The sequence below is a fragment of the Salmo salar genome, chromosome ssa04 (assembly GCF_905237065.1).
Source record: "Salmo salar chromosome ssa04, Ssal_v3.1, whole genome shotgun sequence".
NCBI classification, from domain to species: domain Eukaryota; kingdom Metazoa; phylum Chordata; class Actinopteri; order Salmoniformes; family Salmonidae; genus Salmo; species Salmo salar.
Genome location: NC_059445.1, coordinates 67276283 through 67295099, shown reverse-complemented (window position 1 = coordinate 67295099; position 18817 = coordinate 67276283). Strand labels below are relative to the sequence as shown.

The 18817-nt window shown below is 42.2% G+C and overlaps 2 protein-coding genes across 5 annotated transcripts; one reads left to right on the top strand and one right to left on the bottom strand.

The window, feature by feature from the left end:
* Positions 1–937: 937 nt before the first annotated feature.
* LOC106603697 (uncharacterized) lies at positions 938–4632 on the bottom strand. Of its 4 annotated transcripts, none has more exons than XR_001328474.2 (3): positions 4355–4632; positions 2185–2305; positions 938–1148 (listed from the first exon to the last, which is right to left on the bottom strand). XR_001328474.2 is itself a non-coding variant. In XM_014197688.2 (2 exons), exon 2 carries the CDS (start codon positions 2138–2140, stop codon positions 1535–1537), a length of 606 nt encoding a protein of 201 aa, XP_014053163.2. In that variant the 5' UTR covers positions 2141–2305; positions 4355–4632; the 3' UTR covers positions 938–1534. The 4 variants fall into 4 exon arrangements, 2 of the variants coding, with proteins under 2 accessions (XP_014053163.2, XP_014053162.2); XR_001328473.2 differs by lacking the exon at positions 4355–4632 and adding an exon at positions 3689–4110; XM_014197688.2 differs by having other exon boundaries at positions 938–2305.
* Positions 4545–10283, top strand: LOC106603698 (protein phosphatase 1 regulatory subunit 14A). The gene is made up of 4 exons (XM_014197690.2): positions 4545–4905; positions 7196–7276; positions 7401–7433; positions 8311–10283. The coding sequence occupies exons 1-4, from the start codon at positions 4708–4710 to the stop codon at positions 8485–8487; spliced, it is 489 nt and encodes a 162-aa protein (XP_014053165.1). The 5' UTR covers positions 4545–4707; the 3' UTR covers positions 8488–10283.
* The last annotated feature ends 8534 nt before the right edge of the window (positions 10284–18817 follow it).

The window sequence follows — 18817 nt, the reverse complement described above, 5'->3', positions numbered from 1 at the left end:
TTTCCAAATACACTGTATTTCCATATTGGCCGTTATTGTTCACTTAATGATCATTAATATTAAATTAAACTTTCCATATTGCTTGTCTTGGTGTTAAGGTTTAGTTTTTTTAGAAACACTTTACTGACACTTCACTAATAACCGATATCCTTTACTGATATTGACTGAAGTACTGCTGCCATATTGCAGCCAACTCATCCAAATCTGATCATTTGATGTCCTACATTAAGAACAAATTAACTTCAGCCATTATCAGCTCCACTTCTGGGAACTGCACCTTCGTAGTGACTTATTGAATTTCAAATGCATTGATGTAAGAACTAGATCCATTAGTCCAAGGCTCTCCAACCCTGTTCCTGGAGAGCTACCCTCCTGTAGGTTTACATCAGGGCTCTCCAACCCTGTTCCTGGAGAGCTACCCTCCTGTAGGTTTACATCAGGGCTCTCCAACCCTGTTCCTGGAGAGCTACCCTCCTGTAGGTTTACATCAGGGCTCTCCAACCCTGTTCCTGGAGAGCTACCCTCCTGTAGGTTTACATCAGGGCTCTCCAACCCTGTTCCTGGAGAGCTACCCTCCTGTAGGTTTACATCAGGGCTCTCCAACACTGTTCCTGGAGAGCTACCCTCCTGTAGGTTTACATCAGGGCTCTCCAACCCTGTTCCTGGAGAGCTACCCTCCTGTAGGTTTTCAATCCAACCTCAGTTTTAACTAACCTCATTAACTTATTAAGCAGGTAATTATTAAAATCAGGTGCACTAGATTAGGGTCGGAGTGAACCTACAAGACAGTAGCTCTCCAGGAACAAGGTTAGGAGCCCTGCACAAGTCCATCTTCAACCACATCATTTGAGCTGTCACAATGTGTCAACAGTGTTATGTTACTAACTGTAATAGGTTGCTGTTAATCACAATTATATAAAATGTAACGGGGGCGAACCACTATCTTCAGTTTATTTTTTTAACTATAGGGCGTTCTCCACACAATTATTTATTTTAACAATTTATAAAAGTCCCAATTGGGCATTACAAACATGTAAGTTCTGTTTTAATAATGTCCATTCAGAATGTTCTGTTGTCCTCCCACAGCAGGCACACTCTGAAGGCTCCAAACCAGTGCTTGCAGTAGGCCTCTCCTGGGTCGTGTTGTACTGAGTGGAAGACAAATATTGTGTCAGAAGATGGAATGCTGTGCTAAAGCGCCATAAAGCAAAATACAATAACCATAGGCCGTATATCAACAGTACCTGACTTTCTCCAAATATGGCCAGACAGAATCGTACTGGAATGGGGAAGTATTTAACTTTTGTTAAGGCCACCTGTGTCTAAACTCTGGACCCCATCCGTTTAGAGTTGAAGATGTCTATCGTACCTTTCTAGAGACCAAATCATACAGTGTCTGAAAGAGGGGGAATGTTAGTATTATAAAATGTATAATAGTATTATAAAAATGAACTGATTCAAAGGAACGAGTGGCGCTGAAGATATAGCATCCAATCCCTCATCCCAGTAGGGGAGTATCAGGGGTTGTAGTAAGTCAGGTTGGAGTAGGAACGAGTGGCGCTGAAGATATAACTGCCATAACCCTCTGTAGATTGTCAACTCCCAGGCTGCCTCTGGGGCCTTCCAATGGAATTACTGTCCGCAACAGTTTCATCTGTGTGTTGCTGATGGTGAACTGGATTTGTGGCACAATCACCCATTCCGACCAATAAAGAGCTGTAACGCCAGTGGTTGCGGGAGCTGAGCTGGTGGTTGGAGGAGCTGAGGTGGTGGCTTGAGAGCTGATGGTGGTTGAATTTGGGGCGAACAAATCCCTTACTGCTGTCAGATTGGCCCTCTGCATTGCCAGGGAACCCGAGACGAACGACTGCAGAGGTGACTGCCGTTGTTCAGTCCTCAGCCCATGGTGGTTCCACTGACTGGCAAACACAGTAAGATCTCTGTTCACCCGTGGCAGGAACACAAAGTGCAGTGCCCACAGGTGCACCTCATTGCTGATGTCGATGATCTGCTCCGTCTTCAAGAAGGTGAACAGGTCATGGTAAACGTTGGAGACTCCATGCCAGACGTCCCCCCACAGCTGCTCTATCCTCTGGTTGTGAGTGCTACTTCCCCTCTCACCACCCCTGAACTGCTCCATGAAGGCACAGATAAGGTTGTTTTCACCACCCAGTCACATCTCACCTGGGAGGGTACTCCGTAGCTGATGATGGCTGCTTCGAATGACTCCATGACTGTGGCTGTTGTCAGAGGCCTTAACCATCTGCTGTAACCATCCACAGCACCATGGATAACAAACCTCTACCTAAAAAACAAGACATTTGTTTTACAAAACCATTGTTTTCTCTTATAGTGACACCATTCTGTTTTTATTGATATCAGCTCTTTGATCCTCTCATCCAGCTGAGCGTCTGACAACAGTGAGTAGGACCTGAAAAGCTGAAAATGACTAAAAACAAAAATAACACAAAAAGACACATCAATCAGGAATGTGATCAAATCTAGAGAGGATGTAGAGATCTCCCTCTTGTGTTACAATTGCTTTATTCATGCTTGACCACAGGGTGCGACACATTGAGAACATCTGCCATTTGTCTGATGGTCATATGACAATCTATGAGGAACTCAAGCTGCTCCTTGGTGATGTGATACCGCCTTCAATCCAAAGGGGCTTGTTGGATGTAATTTGCCTCTTGTAGGAACTCCTCTGCAACAGTAATTAAATTGCTGGCCATCTCTTCATCAATCAAATGACCGCGTGCCCACTGAAGGCTCCGCAACATGGTCTCTAGCCTGAAAAATAGACCGCAGACCCGATGGGTCCAGTGACATTTTATCTGTATGTAGGTAACAACCCCTAAAGTGTTATCTTGTCTAAACTGTCCCAACTCTGAGCCTCCGGCCTATGAAGACAACCGTGCATTGACAGGCGATGCAGTTTTAACTAACGTACTGTAATGACCTGACTAGATCATAAAGGAACAATTTTCCAGACAGAGGATGGCGTTAACGAATTGACGGTTTATTAACCCAACTTAACACAGGCTACTGTTTGGCCGTAGCCCACGCCAAATAAATGAAAGGTACCCTACAAACCAACCGTGACCTTCTCTTGTGAAGGCCAGACGTAAGAGAGAGAACAATGGCTAAACCCGGTCTTAACTTCCAATGCTCCATCCCCCTGCCCAACCCCCCTCCACGCCACTCCGCCAACCACCAGGCTGCCCGGCATCAGAACATTCCAGGCATTCCCGTGATTGGCAGATAGCAGGTTGATTGGCATGTCAGACCCCGCGAACACTGGTAAGTACAACACAACCCACTAATAGCCTAGCACATAACCCACAGCTGTCAGTGCGGGTCGCTACAGTACTTTAGCTACAAACTAGCTAAAAAAATAAGTATCTTCATTCAACATCGCTAGCTAGCTAACGTTACTGTACAGCAGTAACTAGTTAACGTTTTATAGATTCCATAATTAACGTTAGATTATGAACAATTAACTTTAGCTAGCTATCTTGAGTTCAGTTAAATATCAATGGCAGGCAGATATAACGTTAGCTAGCTAACACCGTTGGTAGTTAGGTAACGTTAGTGTTATATTATGTAGTTACTGTTTTTGCAGCTGTTACACCACTCACTCTCAACACCTACGTTAGATAGCTAGCTAACATTAAGTTAACGTTACCTGGCTATTGATGGTTGAAGTCCATCTCTTCTGTCCGTGAGCAGCAGTCTGGTGCAATCAAATGGTAGATTTACAATTTTCGAGAAATTGGGCTGCCATTGTTAACTAGCTAGCTAATTTGACCTCGGAAGGACAGAAGTTGAGTGAACGTCTTTCATCAGTACCTGAGACTTGGGCGGAGTCCAAACGACCTTTATGCAAATGTGATCATCAGTGACAAAATCTATGACTCTTAGCATACGTCTCGGTGAATCGATGTGACATATGAAATACGAGTGAGAGTGTAATCAATGTGTAATAACTACGTACAAAATTAATGAACGTGTTAAATTATTGTGTGACGTGGAGTCATATTCAGGTCCTGATTGGTAAAGAAGCTTATTTATATAATATGTCAAATAGTGTTATTTGATGTGTATCTTTTTGACACGCAAAGATAACGGCGTTCCATAAGTGGAAAGCCTTCCCAGGAGAGTGGAGGCTGTTATAGCAGCAAGGGGGGGGGGGGGGACCAACTCCATATTAATACCCATGATTTTGGAATGAGACGTTCAATGAGCAGGCATCCAACATACTTTTGGTCATGTAGTATATATAAAAAGTTATATATTTAAACATGCAAAACAATGACATGCATCTCACCCTAAGCTCACACCATGCTCTTACCATGTGCTCAAGTTGCTCTGCTTCCTGAAAGAAGGCCCCTGACCCAATTAATACATCATACCAACGTTTATTTAACAAATTATTTTTGGGGTACTTTTTACCCCATTTTTCTCCCCAATTTCGTGATATCCAATTGGTTGTTACAGTCTTGTCCCGTCGCATACAAACGTCTGCACCTCATTGGATTGTTTACAGACAATCACATATTGTCATGTGTTGGTTGGGAAGTCAATCTCTGGAAGTCACCCTCGGAGTTCTGTCAGCAACACGTGACTACGGAGGGCGCTCTGAGAGAGATGGGATTGAAATAGTGAGTCGGTCCCCATTTAGCTTGGGAACCAGTCAGACCAGACATGGCAGCCAACAGGGTCGGAAGAACGCACGCAGATGAAGTCCACTCGTCAGATTTGGGAACGTCTCCGGAACGCGGAGGCAACCTTCAGAAGAGACAAGCTCGAGTTACTGTGAAATACAACAGAAAAGAGCTGCAGAGACGACTAGACGTGGAGAAATGGATAGACGACTGTTTGAACGAGCTGTACTTGGGCAAGGTAAGTGCCGTCGTATCCCCTTGGACCATAAACAAGGGCCACACAAAAGCCCCGTTTATACCTGTGTCCTGTACTTTTCCGCATTCCGATTGTGCCCACATTTTTATTAAACCGGTCTAGACAATTAAAATACACTGATCGGATTGTGCTTCAAGAAGCACTCAAACATACTTGATCTAGCTGATCTATCTATTGTAGGCTCAATTAATCTTTAAATAACTTTTTATTTTGCTTAACAAGTGCTTTGAGATTATGTCTAATGAAATGCGCTATAAACGTTTGAGTAATTATTTACTATTGGTATTATTAGATATTCCTGAACACATCTGGAGGTTGTCAGGCACACATTGTCTGGATATCAAACAGATCTAGATGGTCAAATCATTTAATCATACTCATAATGGCCTCAGGTAGCACCATTAAATTATGGCATCAGTAATTGTCCTAAAATAAATACATTCATATTATTTTGAAAGAATATCTGTTAAATAAATTGCATACAGGGAGACACTAGCTAATCTGGTCACAATGTGGATGGGTAAGAGAGACTTTTTAATACAATGTGTAGACGTGACACACCTTGATCAGATACTGATTGGATCATATCGATCAGATCATGAAACTCTCATGTTAGCGCAAAGTGTAAACAAGGCTAAAGTGTTGCGCATGTGCTCAGGCAATAGGTTTCAGATAGTAAAGAGATTTTAGGTATATGGCAAGTTCTTAACTTTTTAATCAGGCAGTACTATCTGAAAGTTTCCCTTCCTTTAAGAATGAGAACTTTGCTCTTTCACCTTTGCCTGAATCAATTGAATTGGGGAAAAGGCTTAACTTTATGTAAAAAAAATTAAAAAAGAGGCTTAAGCTTTGAGTTGGATATTCATGTAGAAAAGGCCTGTTAAGACACTGTACATGATACATGAATCTTAACATTACAGATGAACACTCCTGTGAGACACAAACAATGTAGAATAAATACTGTAGTGTATATCAACACAATAACTTGCACTCTGTCGAAATTACAGAGGCATTTCTAAACCAACTCTTCTGCGTAGTCCTCCTTAACAGGACTAAACAGACTTCCGTGTGATATGAAATGTATATAAAAGGTGTATACAATATGGATGTTATGAGAGTGCACAGTGTCCGTTAAAGGACTGGAGAAGGTGTGAGGTGCACTGTGGACTTAGGCTCCATCCGAAATGGCACCCTATTTCCTATATAGTGCACTACTTTTGACCAGGGCTCTATGGGTAGTGCACTAGGGAATAACGTGCCATTCCGGATGTAGCCTAAGTCTTCAGCCACCGCAGCAGCCTCCTTACAGAGACATGGTGGCTAGGGAATTTTAACTCACTGCCTTACATGGCCACTTGGAAAAAGGGAATTGAACAAGAATGAGGGATGAGAAACAGGAAGGAAGATGTGGAGAGAAGGGAGGTTACTCCAGGGCCCAGGGTGGGGCTAATGGGTGACGTGTGCAGAGAAGGGAGAGTACTCCAGTGCCCAGGGTGGGGCTAATGGGTGATGGAGTTAATACTCCCTGAGGGGGTAAACATACTGCAGCTGGCCATGTGACATCACTAGCTAGATGTTCTGCTCTCCTGCGATGTTTGGGAACACATACTGCTTCCAGTTCTTGTCTGCATCTGAAATGACACCCTAGTCTGTATGTAGTGCACTACTTTTGACCAGAGCCCAATGGTCAAAAGTAGTGCACTCTCTAGGGAATAGAGTGCCATTTTGGATACACCCTTTGTAACAATACTGCATTGATATATTGTAGTACAGTACCAGTGTAAAGCAGGAGACTCAACCCTATAGGGCGACAAATGCACCGTGGTGGCCTGTGCCGGATCTCAGCTGAGCATTTGATCAGAAGATCAATAACCGTCACCAACGACAGGGGAACCAGTCCGATCATTTTAGGAACTGTCTTCAAAATCCAACCCACCAGAAGTTGAATGTGTGCCAGGCAGGCAGGGTGATTCTTCAGACGACAGAGAGAGGAGGCTGATCTTCTACTGGTCTGGAGCTCGGTTCTGACTTGCCAGGCAACTGATCCAGTTGGATACATGGCCAGTGTTATTATCCAACCAGAAGCCCTCTGAATGAATCCTGCCAAATGTTCCATTTGGAAATGACATGTAGTAGGACTCAAAGCTCAACTTAATATGTACAGACATAACTCAAACTTTTGCATAAGTCATGTATTGAGATTTGCACAAGCTTTTCCACTCTAATAATATACAGTATACGTGTGTGTTTTTAATGTGTTTGTGTTTTGCAGGAGGAAGACGTGCCAGATGAGGTAAACATTGATGACCTGATAGACCTGCCTAGCAATGAGGAGCGAGTGAAAAAGTTACAGGTAGGCCCCGCCCACCCAATGTTGTTCTGAACATGTACTCAGACCAACCTGACTTTGCCAGAGAATTTAACTGCTGGAATTTTGATACAATGATTTCTCTTCTCTAAACTCTGTTCATCATCAGGAGATCCTTCAGACATGCAGCAACAACACTGAGGTATGCTTTACCATCAGTAGTCTCTGTACACACACACACACACACACACACACACACACACACACACACACACACACACACACACACACACACACACACACACACACACACTCACTGTATTGGCCTCCAATAGGAGGCAGCGGTGTCTGACACCTTCCATTGTCACGCCACATGCCTTACAATGGCCGTCTGTCCTGGCCTTCTCTCGCTCTTCTCTCCTCCCTCTCCTTTCTCTTCTCTTTCCCTCTGTTCCCTGCTGCAGGACCTCTTTTGACAAAGGACAGGGCTCACAGTGGCTTGCTTAGGCACACACACACACACACACACACACACACACACACACACACACACACACACACACACACACACACACACACACACACACACACACACACACACACACACGAGGAGGCTGGTGGGAGGAGCTACAGGAGGACGGGCTCATTGTAATGGCTGAATGGAATAGAGGGAACGGTATTAAACATATGGAAACCACATGATTGACTCTGTTCCTTTATGCCATTACAATGAGCCTATCCTCCTATAACTCCTCCCACCAGCCTCCACTGAGACACACACACACACGTTGGACACATGTTGGTTTCAAATCAATATCACAAAAGATTGAAGAACACTAAGTGCTGGTTTCCTGGACACTGATTAAGCCGAAGTGTCCCAATGAACATGCTTTTTAGTCCAGGACTGGGCTTAAATCCAGGTGTTCTAGAGACCAAACTTAGAGCGACTGGGGTTGAGGCTTCAGAGTCCTCCATTTTCAGTCTCCCCCTCTCATTTCTGTCTATGTAGTATCTAATGTGAAGGGGAAAAATACTTCAACATTAGCTATATGATGCTACTGTGTGTCCCTCCCTGCCAGACATTCATCGGCAAGCTGTTGGTCAAGCTGGAAGGCCTTCACAAGCAGGAGGAGCTGGCTACAGAGGGCATTGAACACCCCTCCCTTTGCAACCACCCCCAGCACCGCCATGAGCCGTACCACTTCAACGACCCCCACTGCCCCCGCACCCACACCCACACCCACCAGACCCTCTGACCTCACCACACAGCTGACCTCTGACTAGGGGTGGAAAATTCTTTCCCAAAATTACCTGGTTTTCCATAAATTCCTGTTGGAATATTTCTGGAATCAGGAGGGAATAAGCAGGGAGGAAATCCTCCAACTGTTCCAGGAATCTTCCAATCGGGATTGCTGAAAAACCTGGGAATTTGGGGAACGTTTCTGGACTTTTGTTTCCCAGCAACCCCATTTCATCCATTCCCCCTTCCCCCAACACACACACCCTCGGACCACCCTCGGACCACCCTTGGACTCTATTCACACACTGATCTTAACATGTCACATGAACAACATCTGTTGCCATGTTGTCACAGCACTTTGGATCACATCCCACTGGGCACACTTCGTCATTTCAACAGAATTGGGTATTTGCTAGATATGTTGAACAATGAGCTTTCAAATTATTTTGAAAAAGACAGCCAAAAGTTTGAATTCCCATCTAAAAGCACAACCAGATTTATTTAGTTTAGTTTATTTGTCACCTAAATGTGTTATCACTTCCTTTTTAACCACTTAAAAGCACAACAATGCTAAAATAGTTTATTTATAAAAGAACTTAATGTGTTATCATTGTGCTTCATCTAATAGCACAACCAAATGACCTGGATTCCAGTTGATGACGTTAAAGTACACGGTGCAAGTGATCAATGCCGTTTGAGATTCTGTGCAGATTATTATAGTAATTGTGAAGATTGTCTATTTTTAGTTGAATCCTGGGCTGAATTTAAATAATAGCACTTGATGACTTCCCAAATGCTATACAGGCCTAAATAGCCTCATTGATGATATATGATTGATAAAGTATGGTTACATTTCGTTTGCTCTGTTGAACCACCCTTTGGAATGACTTCAATAGCAACAGTGACTCTATTAAGGCCAGGCACCACACCCTCATAGGGTAGTTTGCCCCACTTAATCATATTACAATCAACTTTTACCAGTTGAATGTACACACAATATAATGTTTCTGAAATATTTTATTAAAATGTGCAAATGAGGCAATATGTCATTAAATATGACATATTTGCATGTCGCGCAAATCCATTTTTCTGGACACCGGATGAAGTAGGCCTAAATATTTATTTTTCATTTTGTTAAAGAGATACTTTATTTTGGCAATGAGGCCCTTTTATCTACAGTACTTCCCCAGAGTCAGATGAACTTGTGGATACAATTTTTATGTCTCTGCGGGCTGTTTGAAGGTAGTTAGCAACTTCCTTCATGATATCCACGAGTTCATCTGACTCTTGGGAAGTACTGTAGATAAGGGCCTCATTGCCAAAATCCCAAAGTATCACTTTAAGACATTCCAGGACTGGACTTGTCCAGAGTAGACAAATTACTTTTTCATCTTTCTATTTGTAAAATACTAAAGACATTTTTGGTGCATTTTTCCAAAGAAAATGTTATCTAGAATAAAAAAAACATAAAAGCTGTAGACTGATCAACTGTAGTACTGTAGGAGGTGCTGTCCAGCCTATTGTTTTTTTCTTATAGTGGATATTACATTGAAGATCTTGTTGTTTCAAAGGTACAAATTCAACATATTTTATTCAAGGTTTCTCTATGTTGAAATCCTGTGGTTGAAATGTTACCCTCAAAAGAAATGCTATGTTTTTTCCACATAGATTCCACTTCACAATACGTTGACAAATTACATTGAAAAATGTTGATTTAAGCAGTTTGTGCCCAGTGGGATATCGATCAGGTCACTTTTGAGTAATGTATGTCCGAGTTGCATCCACCAAGTAAAGTGATTCTTGAGTACTTCATTATTTATTGTTGTCATGGCAAGAAATGAGGATGGGATGAGATGTACAGTTGAAGTCGGAAGTTTACATACATTTAGGTTGGAGTCATTAAAACTTGTTTTTCAACCACTCCCCAAATTTCTTGTTAACAAACTATAGTTTTGGCAAGTTGGTTAGGACATCTACGTTGTGCATGACACAAGTAATTTTTCCAACAATTGTTTACAGACAGATTATTTCACTTATAATTCACTGTATCACAATTCCAGTGGGTCAGAAGTTTACATACACTAAGTTGACTGTGCCTTTAAACAGCTTGGAAAATTCCAGAAAATGATGTCATGGCTTTAGAAGCTTCTGATAGGCGAATTGACATCATTTGAGTCAATTGGAGGTGTACCTGTAGATGTATTTCAAGGCCTCTTAGTGTCAGTGCCTCTTTGCTTGACATCATGGTAAAGTCAAAAGAAATCAGCCAAGACCTCAGAAAAAAAATGTAGACCTCCACAAGTCTGGTTCATCCTTGGGAGCAATTTCCAAACACCTGAAGGTACCACGTTCATCTGTACAAACAATCGTACGCAAGTATAAACACTATGTGACCACGCAGCCGTCATACCGCTCAGGAAGGAGACGCGTTCTGTCTCCTAGAGATGAACGTACTTTGGTGCGAAAAGTGCAAATCAATCCCAGAACAACAGCAAAGGACCTTGTGAAGATGCTGGAAGAAACGGGTACTAAAGTATCTATATCCACAGTAAAACGAGTCCCATATCGACATAACCTGAAAGGCCGCTCAGCATGGAAGAAGCCACTGCTCCAAAACCGCCATAAAAAAGCCAGACTACGGTTTGCAACTGCACATGGGGACAAAGATCGTACTTTTTGGAGAAATGTCCTCAGGTCTGATGAAACGAAAATAGAACTGTTTGACTATAATGACCATTGTTATGTTTGGAGTAAAAAGGGGGAGGTTTGCAAGCCGAAGAACCCCATCCCAACCGTGAAGCACGGGGGTGGCAGCATCATGTTGTGGGGGTGCTTTGCTGCAGGAGGGACTGGTGCACTTCACAAAATAGATGACATCATGAGGAAGTAAAATTATGTGGATATATTGAAGCAACATTTCAAGACATCAGTCAGGAAGTTAAATCTTGGTCGCAAATGGGTCTTCCAAATGGACAATGACCCCAAGCATACTTCCAAATGTGTGGCAAAATGGCTTAAGGACAACAAAGTCAAGGTATTGGAGTGGCCATCACAAAGCCCTGACCTCAATCCCATAGAAAATGTGTGGGCAGAACTGAAAAAGCGTGTGCGAGCAAGGAGTCCTACAAATCTGACTCCGTTACACCAGCTCTGTCAGGAGGAATGGGCCAAAATTCACCCAACTTATTGTGGGAAGCTTGTGGAAGGCTACCCGAAATGTTTGACCCAAGTTAAACAATTTAAAGGCAATGCTGCCAAATACTAATTGAGGATCTGTAAACTTCTGACTCACTGGGAATGTGATGAAAGAAATAAAAGCTGAAATAAATCATTCTCTCCATTATTATTCTGACATTTCATATTCTTAAAATAAAGTGGTGATCCTAACTGACCCACGACAGGGATTTTTTACTAGGATTAAATGTTAGGAATTGTGAAAAACTGAGTTTATATGTATTTGGCTAAGGTGTATGTAAACTTCCGACTTCAACTGTATCTCTGAGAAGGGCTGGCTTAATGGCCCACCAAGCCAGTAGGGGGCCAGAGAGGCAGAGAAAAACATGAATCAACTTTATTTTTTTACCACCGGAGGCTGCTCTCAATGTTCAAAATACACCAGAGAGCATAATTTTGCCACAAAGGATCAACAGTTTCAAATAAAAAATAACAACAATTATATCACAAGCACATATAGGTAACTGCCAGAATAAAAGGAAATGCCAACATAAAGCATCTTAATAGGTTGTTGGGCCACCACGAGCTGCCAGAACAGCTTCAAGGCACCTTTTCAAAATACAGTAGTTTGGAAAGTAAATAACGACTGCTGAAAAGAAAACACATCTGTCTGTGCAACCAATATACTTTTTTTTTCTAAACTCCCTTTTTGAGAGAACAGCAGCACTGTTTCTCGAAGTAGCTCATCTTGAGATATTGTCTCCTATGAGTGCATCGGCCATCACCGGTGAGTAGCCTATGGAGTCATCTTTATCATTGGGTGTGTCAGTTTACCACTGGAAAGTTTATTTAGTAGCCAACTCCAGTGGTGTAAAGTACTTAAGTCGTTTTTGGGGGTATCTGTACTTTACTACTTATATTTTTTACTGCTTTTACTTTTACTTTACTACATTCCTAAAGAAACTGATGTATTTTTTACTCCATACATTTCCCCTGACACCTAATAGTACTCGTTACATTTTGAATGCTTAGCTAGACAGGAAAATGGTCCTATTCACGCACTTATCCCTGGTCTGCCTCTCATCTGGCGGACTCACTAAGCAAACATGCTTTGTTTATAAATTATGTCTGAGTGTGCCCCAGGCTATCCATAAATGTATAAGAACAAGAAAAGTATGCCATCTGGTTTGCTTTATATACTTTTGATACTGAAGTATATTTTAGCAATTACATTTACTTTTGATACTTAAATATATTTAAAACCAAATACTTTAAAACTTTTACTCAAGTAGTATTACTGACTTTCACTTTTACTTGAGTCATTTTCTGTTAAGGTATCTTTACTTTTACTCAAGTATGACAATTGGGTACTTTTTTCCGCCACTGGCCTACTGTAGCCTATTAAAAACGAATATTAATATATTTGTTTTTATATATACATACACAGTACCAGTCAAAAGTTTGGACACACTTACTCATTCAAGAGGTTTAATTTTTATTTTGACTAATTTAAGCTTTCTGCCCATATCAGATATGTCTATGTCCTGGGAAATGTTCTTGTTACTTACAACCTCATGCTAATCACATTAGCCTACATTATCTCAACCGCGGGGTGGGGGGGAGCGATCCTGTAGAAGTGTTTAAAGTAATGATGGACTGTCGTTTCTCTTTGCTTATTTGAGCTGGTCTTGACATAATATGGACTTGGTCTTTTACCAAATAGTGCTTTCTTCTGTTTACCAACCCTACCTTGTCACAACACAACTGATTGGCTCAAATGCATTAAGAAGGAAAGAAATTCCACAAATTAACTTTTAATGAAGCACACCTTAATTGAAATGCATTCCAGGGGACTACCTCATTAAGCTGGTTGAGAGAATGCCAAGAGTGTGCAAAGCTGTCAAGGCAAAGGGTGGCTACTTTTAAGAATATATTTTGATTTGTTTAACACTTCTTTGGTTACTAAATTATTCCATATGTGTTATTTCATAGTTTTGATGTCTTCACTATTATTCTACAATGTAGAAAATAGTAAAAATAAAGAAAAACCCTTGAATGAGCAGGTGTGTCCAAACTTTTGACTTGTACTGTGTGCATATATATACAGTGCATTTGGAAAGTATTCAGACCCCTTGACTCTTTACACATTTTGTTATGTTACAGCCTTATTCTAAAATTGATTAAATCTTTTTTTCCCTCAAACTACACACAATACCCCATAATGACAAAGCAAAAACAGGTGTAGACATTTTTGAAAATGTATTAATAAAAAATAGAAATTACATTTACATAAGAATTCAGAACCTTTACTCAGTACTTTGTTGAAGCACCTTTGGCAGCAATAACAGCCTTGAGTATTCTTGGGTATGACACTACAAAGTTGGTACACCTGTATTTGGGGAGTTTATCCCATTCCTCTCATGCTCTGTGAGGTTGGATGGGGAGCGTTGCTGCACAGCTATTTTCAGGTTTTTCCAGAGATGTTCGATCGGGTTCAAGCCCGGGCTATGGTTGGGCCACTCAAGGACATTCAGAGACTTGTCCCAAAGCCACTCCTGTGTTGCCTTGGCTGTGTGCTTAGGGTCGTTGTCCTGTTGGAAGGTGAACCTTAGCTCTGGAGCAGGTTTTAATCAAGGATCTCTCTGTACTTTGCTCCGTTCATCTTTGCCTTGATCCTGACTAGTATCCCAGTCCCTGCCACTGAAAAACATCCCCACAGCATGATGCTGCCACCACCATGCTTCACCGTAGGGAGGGTGCCAGGTTTTCTCTGACGCTTGGCATTCAGGCAAAAGAGTTCAATCTTGGTTTCATCAAACCAGAGAATCTTGTTTCTCATGGTCTGAGAGTGTTTGGGTGCCTTTTGTCAAACTCCAAGCGGGCTGTCATGTGCCTTTTACTGAGGAGTGGCTTCCGTCTGGCCAGTCTACCATAAAGGCCTGATTGGTGGAGTGCTGCAGAGATGGTTGTCCTTCTGGAAAGTTCTCCCATTTCCACAGAGTAACTCTAGCTCTGTCAAGAGTGACCATCGGGTTCTTGGTCACCTCCTTGACCAAGGCCCTTCTCCCCTTATTGCTCAGTTTGGCCAGTCAGCGAGCTCTAGGAAGAGTCTTGGTGGTTCTAAACTTCTTACATTTAAGAATGATGTAGGCCACTGTGTTCTTGGGGATCTTCAATGCTGCAGACCTTTTTTGGTACCCTTCCCCAGATCTGTGCCTCCACACAGTCCTGTTCCTGAGCTCTACGGACAATTCCTTTCACCTCATGGCTTGGTTTTTGCTCTGACATGCACGGTCAACAATGGGACCTTATATTGACAGGTATTTGCCTTTTCCAAATCATGTCCAATCAATTGAATTTACCACAGGTGGACTCCAATCAAGTTGTAGAAACATCTCAAGGATGATCAATGGAAACAGGATGCACCTGAGCTCAATTTCTAGTCTCATAGCAAACTGTCTGAATACTTGTGTAGATAAGGTATTTCTGTTTTTTATACATTGCAAACATTTCTAAAAATATGTTTTCTCTTTGTCATTATGTGTAGATTGCTGAGGGAGAATAAAAAAAAAAATCAATTTTAGAATAAGGCTGTAATGTAACAGGTCTGAATACTTTTCAAAGGCACTATATATCCTCCTAATATTTTACAATCTGTGTGTCGCTTCATTGGCCTAGGCTATTGTTTGAATTTAAGACCAGATCATTTGAATTGATCTCAGTTTGTCAGTGTCAGAGTAGCCACTCATTTACTTAATTTGTGTGGTATTAAACAATATTCTACTAATGTAATGTCTCTGCAACTGGATTCTGGACATCCTGATGTGCCACACCCAGCCGGTGAGGGTTGGCAACAACACATCTGCCATGCTGACCATAAACAAAGGGGCCCCTCAGGGGTGTGTGCTTTGTCCCCTCCTGTACTCATACATACTTACACTAACACCCCAACACACACTACATATGCCCACACATACATAACATGAGCACACATTCATACTGATGAGACACACACAAACACACACCACAAATGCTGCTGCTACTGTCTATTATCTATCTTGTTGCCTAGTCACTTTACCCCTACAGATATGTACATACTAGCTACCTCCCCTGGGGCCGATGATTTCTTAATCCAGCCATGTCTCTGAGTCATCCCTCTCGGAGTAACACTGATTATTCCTGTAACATAGCTACTATAATTATAACAGTTTTGAGTTTGTTTACCTGTACCTCATTTTTTGCCTAAATATTATGCAGTGAATATACACCTAAGTCAACTACAGTGAGATGAATTGTCATCAAATACCTTCATTAATGTATTTAGTGTTTAACTGTTTGTCCTCTTGGTTTGCACTGCCAACTTTATTTTTGAGTGATTTTAAAATATATAAAAAAATAGAAGTAAATAAAATATGTAAATCGCTATAGGACCTGTGTTGTCGTTGATGTTATTCACAAAGGTGCTGTAGAAAAACTGCTTAGACAAGGTTTTAAAGGAACATCATGCCTAGCCTGGTCCTAGGGCCTGTATTCATAAAGCATCTCAGAGTAGTAGTGCTGATCTTGGATCAGTTTAGCCTTTTAGATCATAATGAATACGATTACATTGACAGAGGGACCTGATCCAAGATCAACACTCCTAGTCTTGGACGGTTTATGAATACGGGCCTGGAGATCTGTATGTATTTTAGCCAACTGCCAAAGGGGGTGGAGTTGCAATCTACTGCAGAGATAGCCTGCAGAGTTCTGTCATACAGTTGTGGCCAAAAGTCTTGAGAATGACACAAATATTAATTTCCACAAAGTTTCCAGCTTCACTGTCTTTAGATATTTTTGTCAGATGTTACAACAAGCATTTCATAAGTGTCAAAGGCTTTTATTGACAATTACATGAAGTTGATGCAAAGAGTCAATATTTGCAGTGTTGACCCTTCTTTTTCAAGACCTCTGCAATCCGCCCTGGCATGCTGTCGATTAACTTCTGGGAATCATCCTGACTCATGGCAGCCCATTCTTGCATAATCAATGCTTGGAGTTTGTCAGAATTTGTGGCCTTTTGTTTGTCCACCCGCCTCTTGAGGATTGACCACAAGTTCTCAATGGGATTAAGGTCTGGGGAGTTTCCTGGCCATGGACCCAAAATATCAATGTTTTTTTCCCCGAGCCACTTAGTTATCACTTTTGGCTTATGGCAAGGTGCTTCATCATGCTGGAAAAGGCATTGTTCGTCACCAAACTGTTCCTGGATGGTTGGGAGAAGTTGCTCTCGGAGGATGTTTTGGTACCATTCTTTATTCATGGCTGTGTTCTTAGGCAAAATTGTGAGTGAGCCCACTCCCTTGGCTGAGAAGCAACCCCACACATGAATGCGATGCTGGATGCTTTACTGTTGGCATGACACAGGACTCATGGTAGCGCTCACCTTGTCTTCTCCGGACAAACTTTTTTCCAGATGCCCCAAACAATCGGAAAGGGGATTCATCAGAGACAATGACTTTACCCCAGTCCTCAGCAGTCCAATCCCTGTACCTTTTGCAGAATATCAGTCTGTCCCTGATGTTTTTCCTGGAGAGAAGTGGCTTCTTTGCTGCCCTTCTTGACACCAGGCCATCCTTCAAAAGTCTTCGCCTCACTGTGCGTGCAGATGCACTCACACCTGCCTGCTGCCATTTCTGAGCAAGCTCTGTACTGGTGGTGCCCCGATCCCGCAGCTGAATCAACTTTAGGAGACAGTCCTGGCGCTTGCTGGACTTTCTTGGGCGCCCTGAAGCCTTCTTCACAACAATTGATCCGCTCTACTTGAAGATCTTGATGATCCGATAAATGGTTGATTTACTGGCAGCAATATCCTTGCCTGTGAAGCCCTTTTTGTGCAAAGCAATGATGACGGCACGTGTTTCCTTGCAGGTAACCATGGTTGACAGAGGAAGAACAATGATTCCAAGCACCACCCTCCTTTTGAAGCTTCCAGTCTGTTATTCGAACTCAATCAGCATGACAGAGTGATCTCCGGCCTTGTCCTCGTTAACACTCACACCTGTGTTAATGAGAGAATCACTGACATGTCAGCTGGTCCTTTTGTGGCAGGGCTGAAATGCAGTGGAAATGTTTTTTTGGGGATTCAGTTCATTTGCATGGCAAAGAGGGACTTAACAATTAATTGCAATTCATCTGATCACTCTTCATAACATTCTGGAGTATATGCAAATTGCCATCATACAAACTGAGGCAGCTGACTTTGTGAAAATTGATATGTGTGTCATTCTCAAAACCTTTGGCCACGACTGTACTATCCAGGTCTTTCTAATCAACCTGACCCGGGTATCCTGGAAGGATATTGACCTCATCCCGTCAGTAGAGGATGCCTGGTTGCTCTTTAAAAGTGCTTTCCTTGCCATCTTAAATAAGCATGCCCCATTCAAAAAATGTAGAACTAAGAACAGATATAGTCCTTGGTTCACCCCAGACTTGACTGTCCTTGACCAACACAAAAACATGCTGTGGCGTTCTGCATTAGCATCGAGTAGCCCCTGCGATTTTCAACTTTTCAGGCAAGTCAGGAACCAATATACTCAGTCATTTAGGAAAGCTTTTTCAAACAGAAATGTGCATCCTGTAGCACTAATTTAAAAAAAGGGGGACACTGTAAAGTCCATGGAGAATAAGAGCACCTCCTCCCAGCTGGCCACTGCACTGAGGCCAGGAAACACTGTCACCACCGATAAATTACAATAATCTAGAATTTCAATAAGCATTTTTCTATGGCTGGCCATGCTGTCCACCTGGCTACCCCTACCAACAGCTCAGCACCCCCTGCAGAAACTTGCCCAAGCCCCCCCCCGCTTCTCCTTCATCCAAATCCAGACAGCTAATGTTCTGAAAGAGCTGCAAAATCTGGATCCCTACAAATCAGCTGGGCTAGACAATCTGGACCCTCTCTTTCTAAAATTATCTGCCGAAATTGTTGCAACCCCTATTACTAGCCTGTTCAACCTCGCTTTCGTATCGTCTGAGAGCCCCAAAGATTGGAAAGCTGCCACGGTCATCCCCCTCTTCAAAGGGGAGACACTCTAGACCCAAACTGCTACAGACCTATATCTATCCTACCCTGCCTTTCTAAGGTCTTCGAAAGCCAAGTTAACAAACAGATCACCAACCATTTTGAATCCCAC